At 53.0% G+C, this 18,945-nt stretch overlaps 2 protein-coding genes across 5 annotated transcripts; both read left to right on the top strand.

Moving 5' to 3' along the window:
* Positions 1-1,512: 1,512 nt before the first annotated feature.
* On the top strand, positions 1,513-6,700 carry UPK2 (uroplakin 2). Of its 2 annotated transcripts, none has more exons than XM_019510915.1 (5): positions 1,513-1,655; positions 4,762-4,893; positions 5,349-5,484; positions 5,825-5,898; positions 6,260-6,700. In XM_019510915.1, the coding sequence occupies exons 1-5, from the start codon at positions 1,598-1,600 to the stop codon at positions 6,592-6,594; spliced, it is 735 nt and encodes a 244-aa protein (XP_019366460.1). In that variant the 5' UTR covers positions 1,513-1,597; the 3' UTR covers positions 6,595-6,700. The 2 variants fall into 2 exon arrangements, with proteins under 2 accessions (XP_019366460.1, XP_019366469.1); XM_019510924.1 differs by having other exon boundaries at positions 1,516-1,655; positions 6,285-6,520.
* FOXR1 (forkhead box R1) lies at positions 2,567-15,731 on the top strand. Of its 3 annotated transcripts, XM_019510895.1 has the most exons (6): positions 2,567-2,577; positions 7,332-9,378; positions 10,808-10,909; positions 11,372-11,589; positions 12,081-12,349; positions 12,860-13,771. In XM_019510895.1, the coding sequence occupies exons 2-6, from the start codon at positions 9,234-9,236 to the stop codon at positions 13,227-13,229; spliced, it is 1,104 nt and encodes a 367-aa protein (XP_019366440.1). In that variant the 5' UTR covers positions 2,567-2,577; positions 7,332-9,233; the 3' UTR covers positions 13,230-13,771. The 3 variants fall into 3 exon arrangements, with proteins under 3 accessions (XP_019366440.1, XP_019366449.1, XP_019366432.1); XM_019510904.1 differs by lacking the exons at positions 2,567-2,577; positions 7,332-9,378 and adding an exon at positions 14,849-15,731 and having other exon boundaries at positions 10,157-10,909; positions 12,860-13,092; XM_019510887.1 differs by lacking the exons at positions 2,567-2,577; positions 7,332-9,378 and having other exon boundaries at positions 10,157-10,909.
* The last annotated feature ends 3,214 nt before the right edge of the window (positions 15,732-18,945 follow it).

Genomic DNA, 18,945 nt, shown 5'->3' with positions numbered 1-18,945 from the left:
GAAAAAGCATAACTGGCATATGATGCAGCAGTCCAGCTGAGCTGTGATCGGGGAAATACTGCAATGACCCTTTGCTCTCTGAACTATGCCACATGGAACGAAGCCCAGTTGAAGGTCTCTGTCCTGCAGTTCATCACCCCCACCCTGCAATCAGCCCTAGCTACCTGACAGACACTTTTCCCCCACCCCCCGTCCCCCACATAGCAGAAACCCCGCCTGGAAAATGAAATGAGACTAACGTGGGAAACTTGAGACAGAACTTTGTCAGGAGCTGGATCTATTCTTAGCCAGAGAGGAGGAAACAGAGGGTCTCACTGCTGTCAGAAACAGGGCAAGACTCGTGTCTCACTCAGCTTCCCTAGCGTAACTGGCTTAGTGTGGACGCCCATACAGACACAGGTGTACAGAGGTGTGTGAGGATGCAAATACACGTACCACGGCATCCACACGCACCCACACACAGGCACCTGAAGTCGGACACAGTCTCAGGCAACTGCTCCCACAAACGGTCGTGTTTGGAATCCAAAATGCCTTTTGTGTCTCTTTTATTGCATTCCAGAAGCAACAGCAGATAGGGAGTGGCAATGCACAGGGTCACGGGACTGAAGCCTGACGGAGGAATAGGACCTCGCACCTGAGGCAGCCTGGGAGACACACCAGCTACTACAGAAGGCTGCCCCAAAAGCCCCCACAGCCTTGCTGAGAGCACGGGCTCTCTGGGGCAGGGGCCGCACCTGAATCAATGCCTGGTGAGGTTAACTGCACCTCAGGTCAGGGCTCTAAGCTTGCCTTCTGGGGCTCTGGGACTGGTAAGTGCAGCCAGAGGAGCTCCTGGACCACATTCAGCCCTGACAGTCTCAGTCCCCTAACTCCAGGGCCAGACCTCAGGAATCTGGCACACCTTTCCAACCGATGCCGGGCTCTCCCAGACAGGCGGGGGAGAGACGAGGAGAGAGAGGTGCTACACCTGACGTGTATCTATGCACCCCAAGGCCCGGTACTCACAGTGCTCACTCTGGATCTCAACCACAGCCACTCTGCAGTCACGTGTTGTCCACCTCAGCGCTCCTATGGAAAACACAACCTCCCTCCTCTTACAGCTGCATTACAACCCAGGCCAGATCCCATCGTCTCCTCCTTTCTCTGCTACCTGTCAAAGCCCATCCTCCGTGACATAGCTGGGTTCAACCATTGCTCCTGCCTGCCCCTCCTACACATGCTGCAGGGAGCAGCTGTTCAAAAAGGAGAGGGCTGCCCTGTCAAAGCATCCAAATCGCAGCTCTGCTGAAAGCCCAGGTCCCTAACGCCAGCACAGGACAAGGCAGGGGAACGTGCACCTGCTGGAAGAGGAGCCCCAACTCCTGAGCCACAGGCTCGTAAAGCCTCTCTGGAATCCCCGGGGTGGGGACCCTGGCGTGCACGGGGAGGGGGGGCTGTCTGGTCAGACTGGTTTTCAGCAGGGCTGCTCTCATTGGCCAATTCCCAAGCAGGTGAAACTCACCTAGGACGTGCCAGTTCAGACGCTCCCAGGCGGTCTGATCCAGGGCAGCATCCAGCCCGCTGCCGTCACCTCTGCGCACTCTCCTCTGCCTTTGCAATGCCGGCGCTGGCTGTTCTGACCTTCTGCGCATTCTTCGGGGGGACACAGACGGCAGGTTCTCTCTCCTTCCCCTCTTTTCCCCGGACTGCCAGACCTGGAAGGTTGCCGCTGGATTCTGCAGGTTTCTGAAGCTAGGACCAAGGGGCGGCCAGGAGATGGGGAGGGGTGCCGCAGGGAGGAAATAGGAGTGACTAGCAGCGGGAGAAGCATTCCTGGGTTTCAGGCTTAGTTCTGCCACTGACTTGTACCCCTTATTTGCCTTCTGACTGATACAGGCAAGGCCCTAGCCTGACAGGGTAACTTGTTTAATACAGGGGATGGCAACATACAGCCCGTAGCCTGGATCTGGCCCACAGAGCCCTAGACTTTGCCTATGCCTGCTCCTGTTCTGGGACTAAGTAGTGGGAAACTGCACCAGGGCCGGGCAACTTCCAGATGCACCCTTGCCAGCACTGCTTCTCCTCCCATGCCCTGGCTCCCATCCAGCTGCACCAGGGCCTGCTCCTCCTTCCCCACCTCCCAGCTGCAGCACAGCAGCGTGGACATAGCTCCCAGCTGCCCAGCCCCAGAGCTGCTCCCCACGGTCACGCCCCAGATAAGGAGCAAGTGGGCAGGGGAAGTAGAAGCAGCATGGGTGCAGCTCCCAGCTGCCTGGCCCCAGCGCAGACAGAGCACCCCGCTCTCCCACTGCTGCTGCACTCGGACCGGACGTGGGGTGCTCCAGGACGTGGCTTGGAAAGGTTGCCCGCCCGCCGCTGCTTTACCGGGGCTGAGGTCCTCAGGCAGGTGGTGCTGCAAAGGCTGACTGTCATTAAGCTGAAGAGGAAGCACCCGAATGCTCTGGCCAGCTCGCTTGTGGACAGCGGTCTGGTGGGTGCCCTTGGAGCGGGGGCAGCCAGCCTGTGGCATGGGTAGCCTCTGTGTGGTATCCAGCAGGTTGGGCAGGGCACGGGATCAGAGTGGCACTTGGAGGCAGAGTCTAATTCATGGGACCGCTACCAAACAGGTTAGCCCCCCCACTGCCCTACTTGGCCCATCAGTCCTTGCCTGGACTTGAGGGCAGGAGCCAGCATTACAGCTATCGCTATTTTGAACATATTTGTAAGTGCTTAGAGGGTAGTAGATGACAAGACGTCCCAAAGCTGGCTCAGACCCGTCACCTCTGCAAGGCAGAGCGGAGGGCGAAAGCCAAAACTCCTGGTTCTGGTCCTCCCTCCTGCTACGGCTCCACTATGGCGCTTGGGGCAGGACACAGGATCTCCTTCCGCAAGGGCACAATGGAGATATCACTATACCCAGCAGTGCTGGGGACTAGCTGCATCTTTAACCAGCAGTCTGCCGAGTAAGAGGTGTTTTACAGGAGCTAATCGCCCCCCACAGGGAAGGGGCATTCCTCTGCCGGGTGACATCAGCCCCACCCAGGCCCTGGTGCTCCATATTTATGGCTGCTTGACACCTAGTTACCAGCCTTGCAACTATTCACCTGCAGGACTTGGCCTTCAGATCAAGATCATGCTACAGCTATTAACTGTTTGTACTCCAGTCCTAACCTTTGCAGCCAACAAGGCTCCACATGCCTCGCACAGCTTTGGGGCAAATCTCACACACCCGCAGTAACCTTTGGCTTGCAGCTCAGGGAAGCAAAGATAAAAGGACAGTGAAGTCAGTGAAGTCACCGCAGGCATATATACAGTAATGGGACTTTTCCTGGGAACATCCATGCTGCTTCTATACAGTGCAGGGCTGAGGGGTCCTCACCCAGTGTCAAAGCCAGGGGGTCCTGTTATAGGAAATCCCCCCCTAACCGGGGTCCTTCTTGGAAAACTGTGGGGCCAGAGAGAAGATAGCCTGCAACTCCCCCCCTTGCTTTCAGACACTCCCAGATGCTCAAGATCAATTTGCGGGGGCGGCATGCATCAGTTCTCCCAAGTTTCGTAGTAGCTAGGGTCAGGAGGGACCCGAACAGAGCATCTAGCCTGGCCCCCTGCCACAGGCAGGAATGAATGCTGGGTTCGCAACATCCCAGAGGAATCGCAGCCCCGCTCCGGCAGGCAGCTCACTCTGACAGCCCTTGGCTGCAGCACTAGCTCTGGGGCACAGCTGCTTGTCTAGCACTCCCGGTCCACTCCCCAGCGGAGCTGCACGTGCATGCGGTCTACGCAGAGCTACCTACGGCCTGTAAGTCTCACAAGCCCCCTCTGCCTCTAACACAACCTGAACTGCTTCAGCCAACCCCGCCTCCACCCCAGCCCATTCAGATCCTTTGCTCTGCAGGGAGCTGTTTCAGCAGGAGGCTCAGCTATCCCGACTTCTTGAGCCTCCAGCTGAGACTGCCAGTGGGAAGGGAACTGAATTCACCTGGGGGCATTTGGGAAACAACCAACCCCTGGAAGAGGGGTCAAGAATTTCTTTTCCATGGGCCAGAGGTAAAATCCTGGCCACTACCCCATCTGCACTGGACTAGACCCAAGGCAAAAAGTTCAGCACCCCATTACCAGCCTCTAATAGAAGTAGATGGCAGAAAGAAGTCCTTTCATCCTGAGACATGCATTGGAAAGGGGAGAGTCCCAAATGTCCCAGACTTCTTGTGAAAACCCGGGTTGCCAATGACTGGCACTAACCAAATGCCTTCCTCTGTGCACCTACAATGTCCAGGATCTCTGGGCAGCCTGAAACTCTCCCCTGCTTTAATGCCCTGTTCCAGCCGTTGTTTCTGAGCTGCCCCAGCCCTGACCTTGGAGGAACTAGCTGTAGTTGTGCCACACACACCTTCCTGCCACAGCCTAGCTCCTGCTGCTCTTGGAGGGCTGCCCAAGCACCTTCAGTTACTCCGCATTTGTGGTCAACACCCTTGTCAGAGACAACACTAGGAATGTATCTGAGGGAACTGATGGGGCAATAAGTGCTCAGAGCTGGGCCTGACCCAGGGAAAAGAGTCCAGACTAGGTCTCAAAGCTGGGAATTGCTATGGTGGGGTGTTCGATGGACATGACTTTGCAAGAAACCCCAGCATCTGAAGTCTTTCCTATGGGTGGTGGGCATGTAGCAGGCAAGGAACTTGGCAGAAGCCAGGCCGAGGAACCTGCGCAGCAGCAGGCAGCCAGAGCAGTCTATCACGAGGCACTGTAGGCCGACATCCATCCAGTTTCATTTGCTTTCAGATTTCAACATTTCCAGTCTCTCTGGTGTCCTCTCACCAGCATTTGCCGAGAGCCTCCTAATGGCAGTGCCCCCATGCCAATTCACCAGGGCAAATGCCAGCATCCACATCATACATCCCAATGGAACCACAGGTCAGTGACATGCCTTCTTCCAGCAAACAATACCTTGAGCCCTTCTCCCCAGACGGCCCCAGGGCCCTCCGTGCAGCGACTATTTGGAATGAAGTTTTAGCCGCTTGGATTAGTGGTTAAAGCAGGGAGCAGGGTCAGGGTTGCTGCATTCTCGTGCAGCTCTAGGAGGGAAGAGGGCTCCAGAGGCAAGAGCAGTGGCGTCCTTAGCACAAGAAATCTCAGACCCCAGGAGGTGCGACTCCATGCCACCCTAAAACAGAACCAGGGACTGAAGGAAGAGTCTCTGGGATACAGCACAACCCAGCTAAGGCAGATGCCACCTCATGCCTTTGCAACCCACAACACATGTCCAATCACACGCGCAGCCCTTTTGCTCATGTGCCTGGAGGTGACCTCTTCCCAGGCCTGCTATAGGAATTCCTGGGTTTTAAACACTCCGCCTCTCCCCATGTCAGACGTCAGGCACTTCACTGTGCCCCTGTGCCGTGGTAGGCGTGAGCTCGTCAGCGTGGTGGACAGCACTGGGGGCTTCACTGTGACCAGACTGGATGCTTACCAGATCACAAGACTGACTCCAGGACAGACGTACACGTGAGTTGCCAGACCTGGCAGAGTCCAGTAACAGCAAGTGAGACAGGGGAGGAAGGAGCCCCCCTCCCCCCCAGCCGCAGTGCCACTCGTGTACGGGTGAGAACATGCAAGTCAGCCCCCAAATGGGTCTCTGGCTGGCACAGCACTGCATGGCTGGGGTCTTGCCTACAGGCCTCCACCAGAGCTCAGCAAGTCTGCTTATGCAGAGCAGATACTGTGTGGAGTAGCTTCTTGCCAATTCAGAAAGTCCAAGGTTCAGAGAAACACTCAGGAAGCCAACTAGAGAGGTGTTGGTAGAACCAGGTGACAGAGGGTTTCATTCCTGTTTCTTCTTCCACAGCATTTCTTACTCCGTCTTCAACAAAGACCGTTCTGTATCCAAAAGCAACAGCATTGCCATGGGCACTTTGCATAGTAAGTAACGCTGCTTTGCCTACTGTAATGAAACCACTGACTTGGTCTGGCCAAACTACCAGGCAAGGGACAAGACAGCAGCTGGCTTGAACCACAGAGTTCTCCCATGTGTGGAGCACAGCCCCAGCCCCCAAAGCACGGGGGCCGCACACCTCCTCCTACTCGGGGAATCCATGCACCTGGTAAGACGCTTGCATCCAAGTCAAGCCATGTAACAGCCTCAGATTCTACCTCTCCATTTGTCCTGCAGCCTCATGCTCTGCAGGGCTGAAGACTGAAGATGAGGAGGGAGGGCAGTGTAATGGGTCTCAGCTGCGTTGAGGTGGCAGGCATGTCTGCTCCCTCTCCCCTTGCCTCATAGGTGCCCTGGGCTCTCTCTCCCTCAGGAATGGATTACAGAAGCATACCTGTGGACATGTCACGCAGCGGAGGAATGGTGGTGATCACAGTTCTCCTCTCCATCGCCATGTTTGTCTTGGTTGCTGGCCTCACTGCCATGCTGGCAATCACAAGATGCAAGTGAAGCAGGACTGCCTGGACACGCCGAGGCAGCGGCTTCCCCTGCAGAGTCACGCTGCCATGAGAACTCATGAGGGTGACCTGCAAAGGAGCACAGTCTGGCCGCTACCTCCTCTTTTCTTTTTGTTTCTGTTTCTTGTGGGTAGAAACGCCTGGATAACCTTCCTTGTAAAGTAAAGTATTTTCCTCCTTGTTTGTTACCTTAGAAGCTCAGGCCTTGGCTGCCCCGTTTGCTCTGGAGGCCTGGGAACGATTGGAGAACAAGCAGGATTTTAACATCTGGTCTGTGCGCACATTTTGTACTGTACTGAGGTTGGAGGGCAGGTTACCAAAATAATTACACTGCTATAGTCAGCATGGTAAAAGTGGGAACACTGCATTTAAGGTGCCTTATGATGGTCAAGATCAGTAGCTCTCAACCATTTTTGTACCAGGACCCATTTGTAAACATTGATGGCCAGTCCCCACCCAGTAAATAGTTTAAGTAGAAAACAGCTCCATGGGCCCTCGTGCCCGACCTGCGGCCCCCCTGCCCCAGCCCTGCAGTGTGTGGGGCAAGGCAGGCCCCAAGCAGCCCCTTGCAGGCTGGAACTCTGCCAGCCTGCAAGGGAAAACCCAGTCTCCCACATTTTTCTCCTCTAAAAGAAGAATCCACTTTTAAAGTTTGTTCATAACCCATTCATATATTCTTGCAACCCGCTTTTGAGTCACGACCCACAGGTTGAGAAATGGTGGTCCCAATGGTTCCCCCTCATATACAAGAACAAGCCACGCCACCCTGGTACAAACGCTGTTATAATCTACCCAAGCTAGCAGCCGTGCGCAGTTAAGGTCAGAGCAGCGTGGCTTTAACTTACTAAGGCCTTGCCTGTGTGTAAAGTGTCAGGAGATTTCAATGGGGAGGGAGCGGGGAGTTGGAAGGATTTGGACCCTTTCAAACTGTCATTGTTAACCCCCGTTGATACCTTAGGACTCCTGAAGAGGAGGTGTATGTTAGGGGTTCAGCCCCTCCTCTCTTTGATGCGGGCTGGACAGAGATGCTAGGTCAAACCTCTGCTTCTTCCGAAGAGTCCCTCAGTCACAAACAGGACAAACCAGCTTGCCATTCCTGAGATGCCCAACACAGAAGCCAAACAAAAATTAAGGCAAAGCCCTACAAAACTTTCAGCCCTGCTCTGTGGATATTAAAAGTAGTAAACATAGGGTACAAATCCATTCCTCTGTGATGCACGTGACCTTTAACACTGTATCCTCTGTTTAAACAAAGTGCTTGGCCAAGCTGACACTGCAAAGCTTTCCTGGCACAGCTTCACTGGTTGGGAGCTTAGAAAAACATTGTGCGGCGTAAGTCCCCATCCCACTGGGCTCCTGCAGAGACATTAGTTATTGTAGCACCTGTGCTGGCTGCAGCGTCTGGGAAGAGCAAGGGCACGCTGGACTGTTCCTCGTAAGGGATGGTGGGGAAAACGCTCTTTAGAGCAAGGGCTAAGTGTGTTGTCTGTGCTTTCACCTCCTCTCTCATTTCTTTGGTCTACATGCTTTCCCTTGAGCACTAATACATCATATGTGCATGAAGTTTATCTTCTGCAAGGGGCTCCTCTTTCTTCTGCACCTAAGGACGGCATCCCAAAAGGCATTAAAACATAATCTTCTGTTGAAAAGGACGCCTACCTGGTTTGCTTTTGTGCATGCTGGTAGTTGGCAAGACATATCCTGAACCTTCGCTACAAATGAAAACCCAAAGGCGAGCCAAGTATTTGACACCGGTTTCATAAAAGTTTGGCCGGTGGCTCACTGTCACTCGCAACGTTTATTTCTAAATCACCAAAAACAGTCAACTTAGTTTCATCACCAGGAATCTGGGTTTAGCGTTTCCCACAGAAAACCCCCACAGATTTTCCCTTTAAACCGAGAAAAACACCGATTTTTTTGTTTTAATGGAGAAACACACTGATTTCCCACTTCTGCAAAGAGCTCTCTGCAGGTTGGCAGTTCCAGCCCGCAAGGGGCCGAGAGGAGCGGGAGGAGGGCTGTCAGGCAGGGGTGCCACGTGGCCGCCCAGCAGCCTGCAGGTGGGGGCAGGGGGAATTGAGGCCCCCACAGGTACGGAGGGAGGGAGCTGGGCAGGGCTGGAGCTGTTGTAGGGTGGCCATCGTAGAGGACAGTCCTGTTGTCCTGTCCTCTGTTGATACAAAACCAGATGCCTTTATGTCCTCTATTTTTCTCTTGAGGAGAAGGAGGTGAGAGGCTCAAGCTAGAACGTGGAGAAAAGGGAGAGATGAATCTGGTTAGAAACAGAGGCAGAGATTTCCTGTCTCTGTCACCCCAAAACCCTTTTGGCCTGCCAAGTTCTACCCAAATGCACTTAGGGGTCCCAGACCATACAGCCCACTGACTCGTGAGCCACCCTGTATTAGAAACAGTAGTCTCAGTCCAGGACAGGATAAAACAAGTGTGCGATATAAATTCCACTGCATTTAAATTCCAAGCAAAACCTTAGACTAAGTGTCAGTACAGCTTTAGGAGCCAGGTACTTACCAAGAATTCAGTCTAAAAGGGTAGACAACAAAGCCCAGGCAGTGACAGCGCTTTTATTCTCACGTAGACTACCTGCTGCCATTGACACTAATCCCAAAGCCCTTGGGGAGATCTTTAATAGGTATTCAGATGTGTGAACTAGGGCCCAGCCTCTCTCTCACCTGGCTCCAATGTTTCACTTTCTTTAATGAGCTACAGGCCCAAGGAGCAGAATTAGAGAGTTGTTATAAATCAGCAGGGCGCACTGGGCTCAGCCCTGCTAACATTCTTCCAGGGGCATGGCAACAGTAGATTCTAATACAGTGTTCCTGAGTTTCAAGAAAAACACATTTTGGGAAAGCCTGCATCTCAAGAGTGGCCTTGAAGACTGGGATATGGAAGAGGAGCTCAAACTGACCAACACCTGTGATCAGTTCCCCCAAGGTAAGAATTCTGAGGGAAAAGCTGCAAGTGAAAATCAGTCTCCGGTAACTGAGAACGAGTGAATAATTAACAACAAATGCTCTGAGACCTGGGAGATCCCAAGGGGAGCTGGCAAGGCCAGCCCAACAAGACAAAAATCTCCAACGAGAGCTCCAGAAGCAGTATTGGCACATGCTGGAGCTAGCACCACTGACTGCGCTAGGGCTCACATCTCCAGTACTGTGCTAATTAGAACAGCTTGTTTTCCAAACTCCACTTCAATCCTGAAACTGCAATCACAGAGCTTGGAAATGAAGCACCCCTTTTAGGACCCCTCCAGTGCAGTGACGGTCCAGTCCTGCCTCAAGTTCTATTCCTATGATTTGCTGCTTTAGCCATTTTAATTTTTAAATCTCTCTAGTGACGTGAGAGCATTGTGCCAGCCTAAAGAAATTCTCGGGACTTTCAGGACTTTGGATCTTGCAATAAAAGAGCTGGAACTAGCATTCTCCCCAATACTGCTGTGACTTCTCAAGAGCCCACACAATGGCTAAACATTCCTCCCCAACTTTTATAGTTTTTTCCCCAGGGGAGCAGTTTTCTGCTTAGGTGTACAATGGGATCTCCCGGCCCCCCCCAAGATCTCTCTGCATTAGCACTGCTCCCGGCCCAGGCTCCAACCAAGGCAAATGGTTTGTCAAAGTGTGGATTTGCTAACCCTGGGTCTTAGCCTAAGGCATCTCTTAGGAAACAGAAATTCTCTGGGAGTCTGCTGTCCAGACCACCTTACCTGGCTTACCTTTCTTGTACAGTTCTGTGATGGGAGCTGCTAGGATACTGAAGTGAGATACTAAAATTGGCAGTAATACTCTATCATCCCAGTGAAAGATCAGGCTTGCTTTTTCACCTGAGGAACAGGCCAGTCTTGGACAGCTTTGATTTTAGCAAGCTAAGATTTGATCTGATGCTTCCCACCTTGTGTCCCAGATTTGACACTTCTGCAATCCCCACTTCACCTTTCCTTTCACTGCCAGCCTGCCCTCCTTTAGACGATCCAGAACCCACTGCATGAGTTATATGTTGCTGCCGAGTTTGGTTGAAAATACATATGCCATCACTGTATGCAACGGCAAGCCCACCCGTTCCCTTCACTAACCCACCCACCAAATGCTGAAACGCGGCTGAGGTCCACATTGTCATCTTGGGTTTGGTCCCAGAGTATAGTCCTTAGGCCCGCAGCACATCCCCACCGCAGGATGGGTGTTTTGTGGTGTATAGCCCAAGCCCTGGGGACCCAGCATGATGCAGAAAAAGGGCTTTCATTTCTCAATGCAAAACAGACCCAGGATCCATCTCCAAGCTCTCAGGTGTGCGCGTGTGGTAGGGAGGGGAAACGGGTGTCAATGCCACCAGCTGACCACACTGTTTCTGAACCTCTGCTGTTCACCAGCTGCTGTCAAGGAAGCAAACCACCACATGCTGAAATGGCAGTGTGACCAGCAGGCATGCAGGCAATCACTCCCCAGGGAACGGTCTGATGCGCCTCCTGATGGTGAGCCAGGACCCCAGCATTATCCTGGGGGAGGGATGAAGGCAGGCCGTTTCACTTGGCCTGTTGTAGAGGTTTACCCGTCACAGAGCCCACATCCAGAGGAGAGCTGCTTCGAGGCTCGGGGGTGGCTGAGCCAAACCCATCCCTAGCACTGGGGTGAGATGCCACACAGTTGGGGAGGGAAGACAGCACAAGCAACTCAACTTTGACTCTTCTGAGAAGGACTGGCTGGCATCAGCCAGTGAGGCAGAGCAGGTACGTGGCAGAAGGGAGCTGCCTGGATACTGCTGGAAAGCTATATGCAGTGAATGGTACTGCCAGGAGGAGGGAAATTAGCCATCCCAGGCCAAGCAAAATGTTGGGGTCAGGGTCCCAGCCCTGCTCCTGGGAGGCAGGAGTCCTGTCTGCTGTTGAGGCCTTTGCTGGTGCTCCCAAGTTATTTGGCTTCTTTTTTCTCTGCAGAATCAAATGTGCAGCCTCATCTGTGGATGTGGGTGAACCCTAATGCGGCCTGCCCCACTGCAAGGCATGTGGGCACAGATGCGACGGAAGGTAGGAGTCTCTTGTCCTCAACAGCTGCTGCCGCCATAAGCCTTCCATCTCCAAGCCCTTCCTTGGATTACTCCAACCTTGACTGCTCAGAGGAGGATCTGCTGTCATCAGCCAGTGAGGCAGAGAAGGTATGTGGCAAAAGGGAGCTGCCCAGATACTGTTGTAAATCTACGTGCTCTATATTTGCTGGTATGCGTACGATGCATCCAGCAGCGGCACTGAGCTGCCTCTTGCTCCGCTGTGTGAGCATACCTGTCCATGCCAGCAGGGTGCAGAGAACGCACTCTGCCGGGATGAACAGGTTGAATTTATGAGTGGTGTCTGGTGCTGGAATGGAGACTGGCATCGTCCCATGCCGTACGGCAGGGGCACAGCAAGCGGCGCTTGAGCCCTGACATGGGAGAAGGCTCATTTGCCCATTCTGTATTTAGCCTCTTGGCTGGAGCTGCCAATAAGGGGCCCCCTTTGTGCTGCAAATTCATCCACTGGGAACTGAACAAAGATCTGCCCAATTTGTTACATACAGGCCATCGATGCAGCTCTCTGCTCACCCTCCTGACCCTACCCACCCAATGCCAATATCTCCTCATCACCCCTTCTGCTCTTCTTCTTCCCCAAGTTTACTGAGGATGAAGATGCTGCATCTGTAGACATCCAACTCTCTCAGAAGATGGTGGAAGCTCCCAAATTCAAGGCGAACCTGGCACCCTGGAAAGCAAAGGTCTCCAGGTCTCAGAGCAGGAAGCTCAAGTACACCCTGCAGGCGAAGGCCAAAACCAAGGAGATCTGGCCTCGCCCCCCCCTTAATTACTGCATCCTCATCACCCTGGCCCTGTACAACAGTGCAGAGGGCAGCCTGACTGTGCAGCAGATCTACCAATTCACACGGTACCTGCCGCCCTCCCAACTTCTCCAGTGCTGGGATGTGGAGGTGGGGTGTTCAGGGGCAGGGTTACAAAACCATCCTGCCTGTTACTGGGGAAGGAGCAGGACCTCAAGGTCAGAACCTGAACGAGGTCAGGACTTCTGGGGTCTGTTCTCAGCTCTGCCCCGTGGCTCGCTGTGTGATTTCCTCTCTGCTCCCACTAGAGAGTGAGGATGCAAGGACTTGTCAATTAAATGCCCAAGCTCAGGTATGTCCAGAGCTGGCATTTTGGTACTGCCCCCTGGAAAGAATGAATATTGCTTTTTCACTGATCCAGCTGAACCTCCTGCTTCAGGGCACAGCCTAATTACACAGGGATCAGGCAAGAACCTCTCCCATTTTTTTTTTTATACCCACATGACACCTGGCCATTTCTGCATTGTGGTGGAGGTAAGAATGCTCAACCTCCTACTAGAGCAGTCAGTTTAGCCAGCATCTGAGCTCAGCCCTGTGCCCTTCTCCTCTCCCTGCAGGCATCACTTCCCATTCTTCCAGACAGCCCCAGATGGCTGGAAAAACACTATTCGACACAACCTGTGCTTCAGCAGCAGTTTCGAGAAAACCACCCGCTTTGTGTGCACAGAGGGGAACCGCAAGGCACGCCTGTGGAAGCTGACCGCAGACGGACGCAGGAAGTTTGAGGAAGAGATGCAGGCTCTACCCACGGAGGCTCTCGACTTGGTGCACCAAAGCATGAACGAACCAGGTACAGTCCAAAGGGAGCAATTCTTGTCCGAGCGGTCCAGGCAAGAGCAGCAGTCTCTGGAGACTGTTGTGAGGGAGCTGCAACTGGGCCACATCTGCGTGTGGAGGGCCCTAGGGAAGGAGCAGAGAGCAGGCTAGGCTGAATGGCTGACAAAGACAAGCTTTAACCGAAGCCAGGAGAGGGGCTGCTGCGTGGAACCATCCTCCCTTTGAATAGATGAGCCACTCGTGCTCCCCCTTGTCTGAACCGTCTTCCTACCCCCAGCACTTGACAAGGCACCAGAAACCTCTTACACACCATTTCACTGTGCTCTGCTCCACCATTAAGAGTTTGGAGGCACGCTAGGGCCCCTCTACACCTTACATTTATGCCACAATCAATGCACTAATCACAGCACACACAGCAAAGCTGTTACGTATACACCCAATTTAAGGCACCATGAAATATTAAGCCAGCTATAAAAATGTTACCTACAGAACACTTTTATGGCCGATTTGTGTGGCGCTAGAAATTGAACAAGCGGCATGTTTGCACACCGGGCTCCCTGGAGCTGATACCCAACAAGCTCATTGTAGGTACCGCCGCCAGGGCAGGCCTGGTTTTCCAACTCAGCCCGGAGATACCTCGTGGGGAAGAGGGGCGGCAAATCATAGTTTCTAGGGTTGGAAGGGACCTGAACAGATCATCATCAAGTCCGACCCTCTGTCCTGGGCAGGAACGAGTGCTGGGATCATAATACCCCAGCCAGATATCTATCCAACCTCCTCCTGAAGACCCCTGAGGTAGGGGAGAGAACCACCTCCCTCAGGAGCCCATTCCAGAGCCTGGCAGCCCTAACTGTAAAGTAATGTCTCCTGATATCAAGCCTGAACCTACTCTCAATCAATTTGTGGCCATTATTCATTGTTATCCCAGGTGGCGCCTGGGGGAAACAGAGCCTCACCTATTTTCCGCTGGTCCCCCCTGGTGAGTTTATAAATGGCCACCAGATCCCCTCTCAGTCTTTTCCTGTGGAGGCTGAATAGACTCAGGCCCTTTAGTCTATCTACAGTCAGAGGGCTTTCCTCACCTGGATATTAAATCCTGCACACAGCGGTGCTGGCAGGGCTGCAGGGTGCGCAGGATGAGAGGCTCCCGGCAGGGGGAGCTGAAGGACTTACACTGCTGGGGCTGACAAACAGCCGATTGTCAGCTTGAACAACCCCAGGTAAACAAATCTGGGACTGTCTGAGACTGAGGCCAGTCAGCTGCCCCAGGGCAGTCCTGGGTCACACTGGGCTGCAGGCACCTGGCTTTGAATTAGGACCCCCAGCTTCCCCTGCGCCAGCAAGCAGAAAGGGCGCACGCAGGATCTGATCCCAGATTCATGCACGTGTGGCATAGCAGGAGGCACTACTGCTGGGATCGGGATTGGATCCCATAGCACTTGAACTGAACCTGTGCCAGGGCACCACCAGAAGAGGATACATTTGGCTGGGGCAGGGGTGAAAAAATTAATCTACATGAAAGTTAACCCAGGCTGCCTAAGACCTGTCCTCTTTTACACCGAGCGACAGAAAACTCCCACAGAGAAATGTAAGCAGCATTCACATCGCTAGAACAAGCTTTTGCTGGTGGCAGAGTGATCTTGAGAGCAGGATCCTGATGGGCAGCAAGAGTAGAACAGTGATTTTTAATGATGCAGTCAGTGACCAGGGCATTGGTTGTGGCCTTAGACTTTAGCCATCAACTTTCTCCCCATTCTCACTCTCTGCAGAGTTGATGAGATCTCTGTTCTGTCTATGATCCCTACTGGTCGGCTACCACCGAGACATGGATCACGGATCACACAGTTCTCAACCAGGCCTATTTCCCCAAGTGCTACTACAGTCAACTTCTAAGCAGCTGTAGAAGGGTGGGCTAACTGTGAACGGAAACTCTAGTGACTTCACCCCCCAACCTGCAAGGGACGCATCTGGCTTTCCCCTATTTCCATAGCGGCCAAAGCCGGGCTCTGCAAGTCCTCAACAGCTTGCCCTAAGCAAGTGACTCCCAGCTACAGAGACAAAAAGCCTGGATGCATGTGACAATGTTTTCAATGGAAAGCCTGGGACAGCAGGAAAGCCAGCACCGGATTTCCATCCTTTTCCCATCAGCAGGTGGACATTATTCCAATGATCAATATTTGCCACTAGATAAGCAGTTTTTTCTTTGAAGGGAGAACAGTGCTAAGCTGCCTATCGTGTTGGAATCTCAGGGCATTCAATCCAACTGCAATTTCTCACCTTTTCTATACAACCCTCTCTCTTTGTGGGAAGGGGCCCTCTGTACAGGAACGGGGGATGATAGCAAGAATCTATTGCTCACGTTTTTATTTCCGTTTTGTGCCTTGTGTTCTGTAACACACTGTCAAGGTAAAATGGCTACGAGCTGAGCACACTGAGCAAGAGGCGGTGTCTGGAGCAAAGTTCAGGAATTCACGTTCAGACACTTACAGTGCAAGACTCAGTAAGGATCTAGCTGCCATGCGCCTAATGTCCTTGTGTTTTGGGCTTGCACACTGACTAATGTATGGTGCTACTCTCCCTTGCTGTCTCTCTTGAACTAGAGCTAAGAGAGACTCCTAAAGGCAACCTAAGAAAATAAAGCTGAGTTACTGATTTTTTGCTTCTTCAGTGTATTAACACTGAAACAACTTGTACCACCCCACCTGCTTCCCTGCCAGGAAATGTAGATCTTGTTTCAGCTGGGGGTCCAGAAAAGCAATATTACACAAATCTGAAAACAGCAGGAATTAAGGAAGAAAGGACTTTACTTAACAGCCTTAAGAGTGCTGTTCATGGCTAGGGCCTAATGAATACTTGGGAGAAATAAGGCAACAGCTCACAGTGCAGGTTTGAAAGGCACACTCGCACCTATAAAAGCAGTTTTTAATAATCAGACAGCATCTATTCACAGGAACTGGTCACATTATTTATCAGGGTCCCCTTTATAAATTTGTTTCAATAAATGGATAAGGTAGGTGAATAAGCCATTGAAACCATTTAACACCTACTGATGTGTTTATCAACATAGCCTTCTATTCTCATCTAACATTATCATCTGGAATGCACTATTAGCCCTGGAAGTGTGACCTAAGATAACAGTTAGTTGGGATGAAAGAAATGGTGCTGCAGAAAGAGGCTACTTTACCTTTTATAAACAGATTTAAGTTAAAGAGGGAACCTGGTATTGGATATCCTTTGGTCGCGTAAGTGTCAGGAGATGTGGAACACATCAGCCATATCCCAAAGGAGAGCTTTCCTTTTGGCAGAGTCTGCAGCACCACATGACAGGCAGCCCTTGCATCATGCAGAGAGGTATTTTTCAGATGTACAGTAAGCTCAACTGCAGCAATCAGACACTTGTGAACGAAACCAGGGTGTCAGCAGTATGGCCTGGAGAGCCCCATCAAGCAGAGCCACAGGCAGCGTGCAGGGTGGGCTGGATGGCCCTGTGCAATGCATGCAGCGCCTCCTCCGGCTGCTCCAGGACCATGCTGCACGTGGTGCCTGCTCCAGCATGCATCTGCTCCACACTGGATTCAGAACAGGCAGACAAGGGGTGACCAGAGTGGGCACTGGCTGTGGCAAGGTCACAGACCACCCACTTCACGACACGTGCCGCACATGGCACCCACTCCAGGACACACGCTAGATCCAGCAAGAGCCTGATGGTTATACCCAGACTGCAGTGAGGGAGAGAAGCTAGCAGCAGTGCTCTGTGCACAAAGTGCCAGTACTGGCGTTTTGCCTATTGAAGGGGCAAATTCTTTTGCAACTGGCAGGAAATCATAAACGCATAGCTATTTTCTCACCCTGCGGCAGAAAGGTGGAGAGAGACATGGCTTTCGTGTGTCCCTTGAGTTCCTGTTCTTTCCTTCCCTTAGCTTCTACATCATTTAAATCCATGCGGATCCCTAGAGAAGATAGTAGAGATCAGAGATATGGGCAGCTCCTCAGCTTGGATTAAAACACCAGAATCTCCAGTCTTCTGGTCAGCCACCCTCTCCCTGCTGAATGCCAATGATATGGAGAGCCTATCCATCTTCTGGTTTTCCCACATTTTAACAACCATAGAACTCTGATCTGTATCCAACATTTTAATACAAGCTGGTACCCTTAAACTAGATGTAATCCATTCCTGTACTTGGCATGCAAAAATTCCCATAAAGGTCAGAGAGATATTTTGCTAGTCTCCAAAACAGCCTAGCCCAGTTTCTTGAGGGGGAACAAGGGGAGGGTCAGAAACTCATCGACTGCTGCTAAGAGCATCAAACTAAAGTCAGCACAGGATGAATCTACCATAGCACGTCCCATGCCTGAATGAGGTGCTCGGCGTAATTTCAGGCATGCTCCCAGAAGCCCATGTAGAAGGCTGGCTGGATGTTTGGCTACAAGGTCTTGTGTTTAAACCTCGTTGCCTCTTTACTTGTACTTTGGCACCACAGCAGAGAGCTCCTGTCCTCTGCCCTGTGCTCCAACATGTTTTGGAAACTCAGGTTACAAAGAACTAAGTGGCCCTCCCTTTACCCTCACGGGACAGCAACGGGACTTTCTGAGGCTGCACATATAAGTGACTCTGGTCACACACACAAGATAAGAACCTCCACAGCCCTCCTTGGAGCGGCTAAGCAAGAGAATCTTATTGCGGGAGCTGCTACTACTACCGCTCCTCATGCCCTCCCACCTGCATAGTAATGTTACCAAGAACTCCTGCCAGCTGCAACAGCAGAATCTCATGCGCTAGTCCACAAAACGCAGTCGGTTCGCAGACCTGGAAATTCACCGTGTGCACAAAACCCACGTACTATACCTTTGTTTTTCTGGAGCACCTTTGCACGTCCCCCTCAGAAACACCCCCATCTGGCTTTTGATAGGGGTCAGCACATGCACTAGCCTCCAGGAAAACTCTCTCTGCTGTTAGGGAAGTCTGCCTGATAGCAGGGACTGGGAGCACTGGCTTTACTGGGTGTTCTTCATGACCAGCTTTGGATGCAGGAGATACCCGTTTTGCTGCAGCGTAAGTCGTGGGGGCAACAGCTGCTACCACTGAGATCCCTGCTTTTCTAGGAGTATCCTTTGGGGAGGAAGCCTTCAGGATGCAACCAAGATGGGGGTTCACCCACAATTGCAAGTGGGGCAAATGCACGCTGGATTCTGTAAAGAAGAAAAAGAGAGACCGTTCCTGCAAAGCAGAGCCTTTGTGGGAGTCAGCTTTGTGAACCTGAGCGCCAAAGCATCAGGCTTTCCACTCGACGGGGCGCCACAGCTGCGTACCAGCAACAGACGTAGGTGCTGCAGCAGCCAGGACACGGCTCCCGAGAGCTCTTGTGACCGACGCTGCCACCCGCGCGCGCTGCCACCGCACCCAGCCTCCACGCAAGGCACAGGCCTGTCACCGCCTCGCCCCCTGCACGGCCGAGGCTGGGCTGCCTCTGGCGAGAGCGCCTTATGCTGCTGGCGCGAGGGCCCGGCTGAGGCGCTTTTCTCTACCTGGCCGTAGGTTTCTAGCGGCGAAAGGGACCTCGCAGATCGCCGAGACAGACCTGCCCCGTCTGCCCGCGTGGCTCCCGGCCCTCGGGGCGCTCCGCGGGGTCACGGGTGCTACCGCGGGCCATTCCCGAGCCACCCGGCCGGCAGGGCTGCGCACCTCCCCTCCGCCCCGCGCGAGCGACGGGGCCGCGCGTCCCCAGGGCTCCCGGGACCCTTCCCCTCGGAAAAGGGCCGCACAGTCAGCGCCTCCACTGCCTTCCCTAGACATCGCCCCGCTGCCCGCCGCCCCGTCAGTCCTCTCCCCGGGCAGCGCCCTGGCACCGAGGTGCCCCAAGGGTCC

Source organism: Gavialis gangeticus, unplaced genomic scaffold, assembly GCF_001723915.1.
Source record: "Gavialis gangeticus isolate Ggan-Ray unplaced genomic scaffold, GavGan_comp1, whole genome shotgun sequence".
Lineage (NCBI taxonomy): Eukaryota > Metazoa > Chordata > Crocodylia > Gavialidae > Gavialis > Gavialis gangeticus.
Note: the sequence above shows the minus strand (reverse complement) of the source record. Positions and strands in the feature narration are given on the sequence as shown.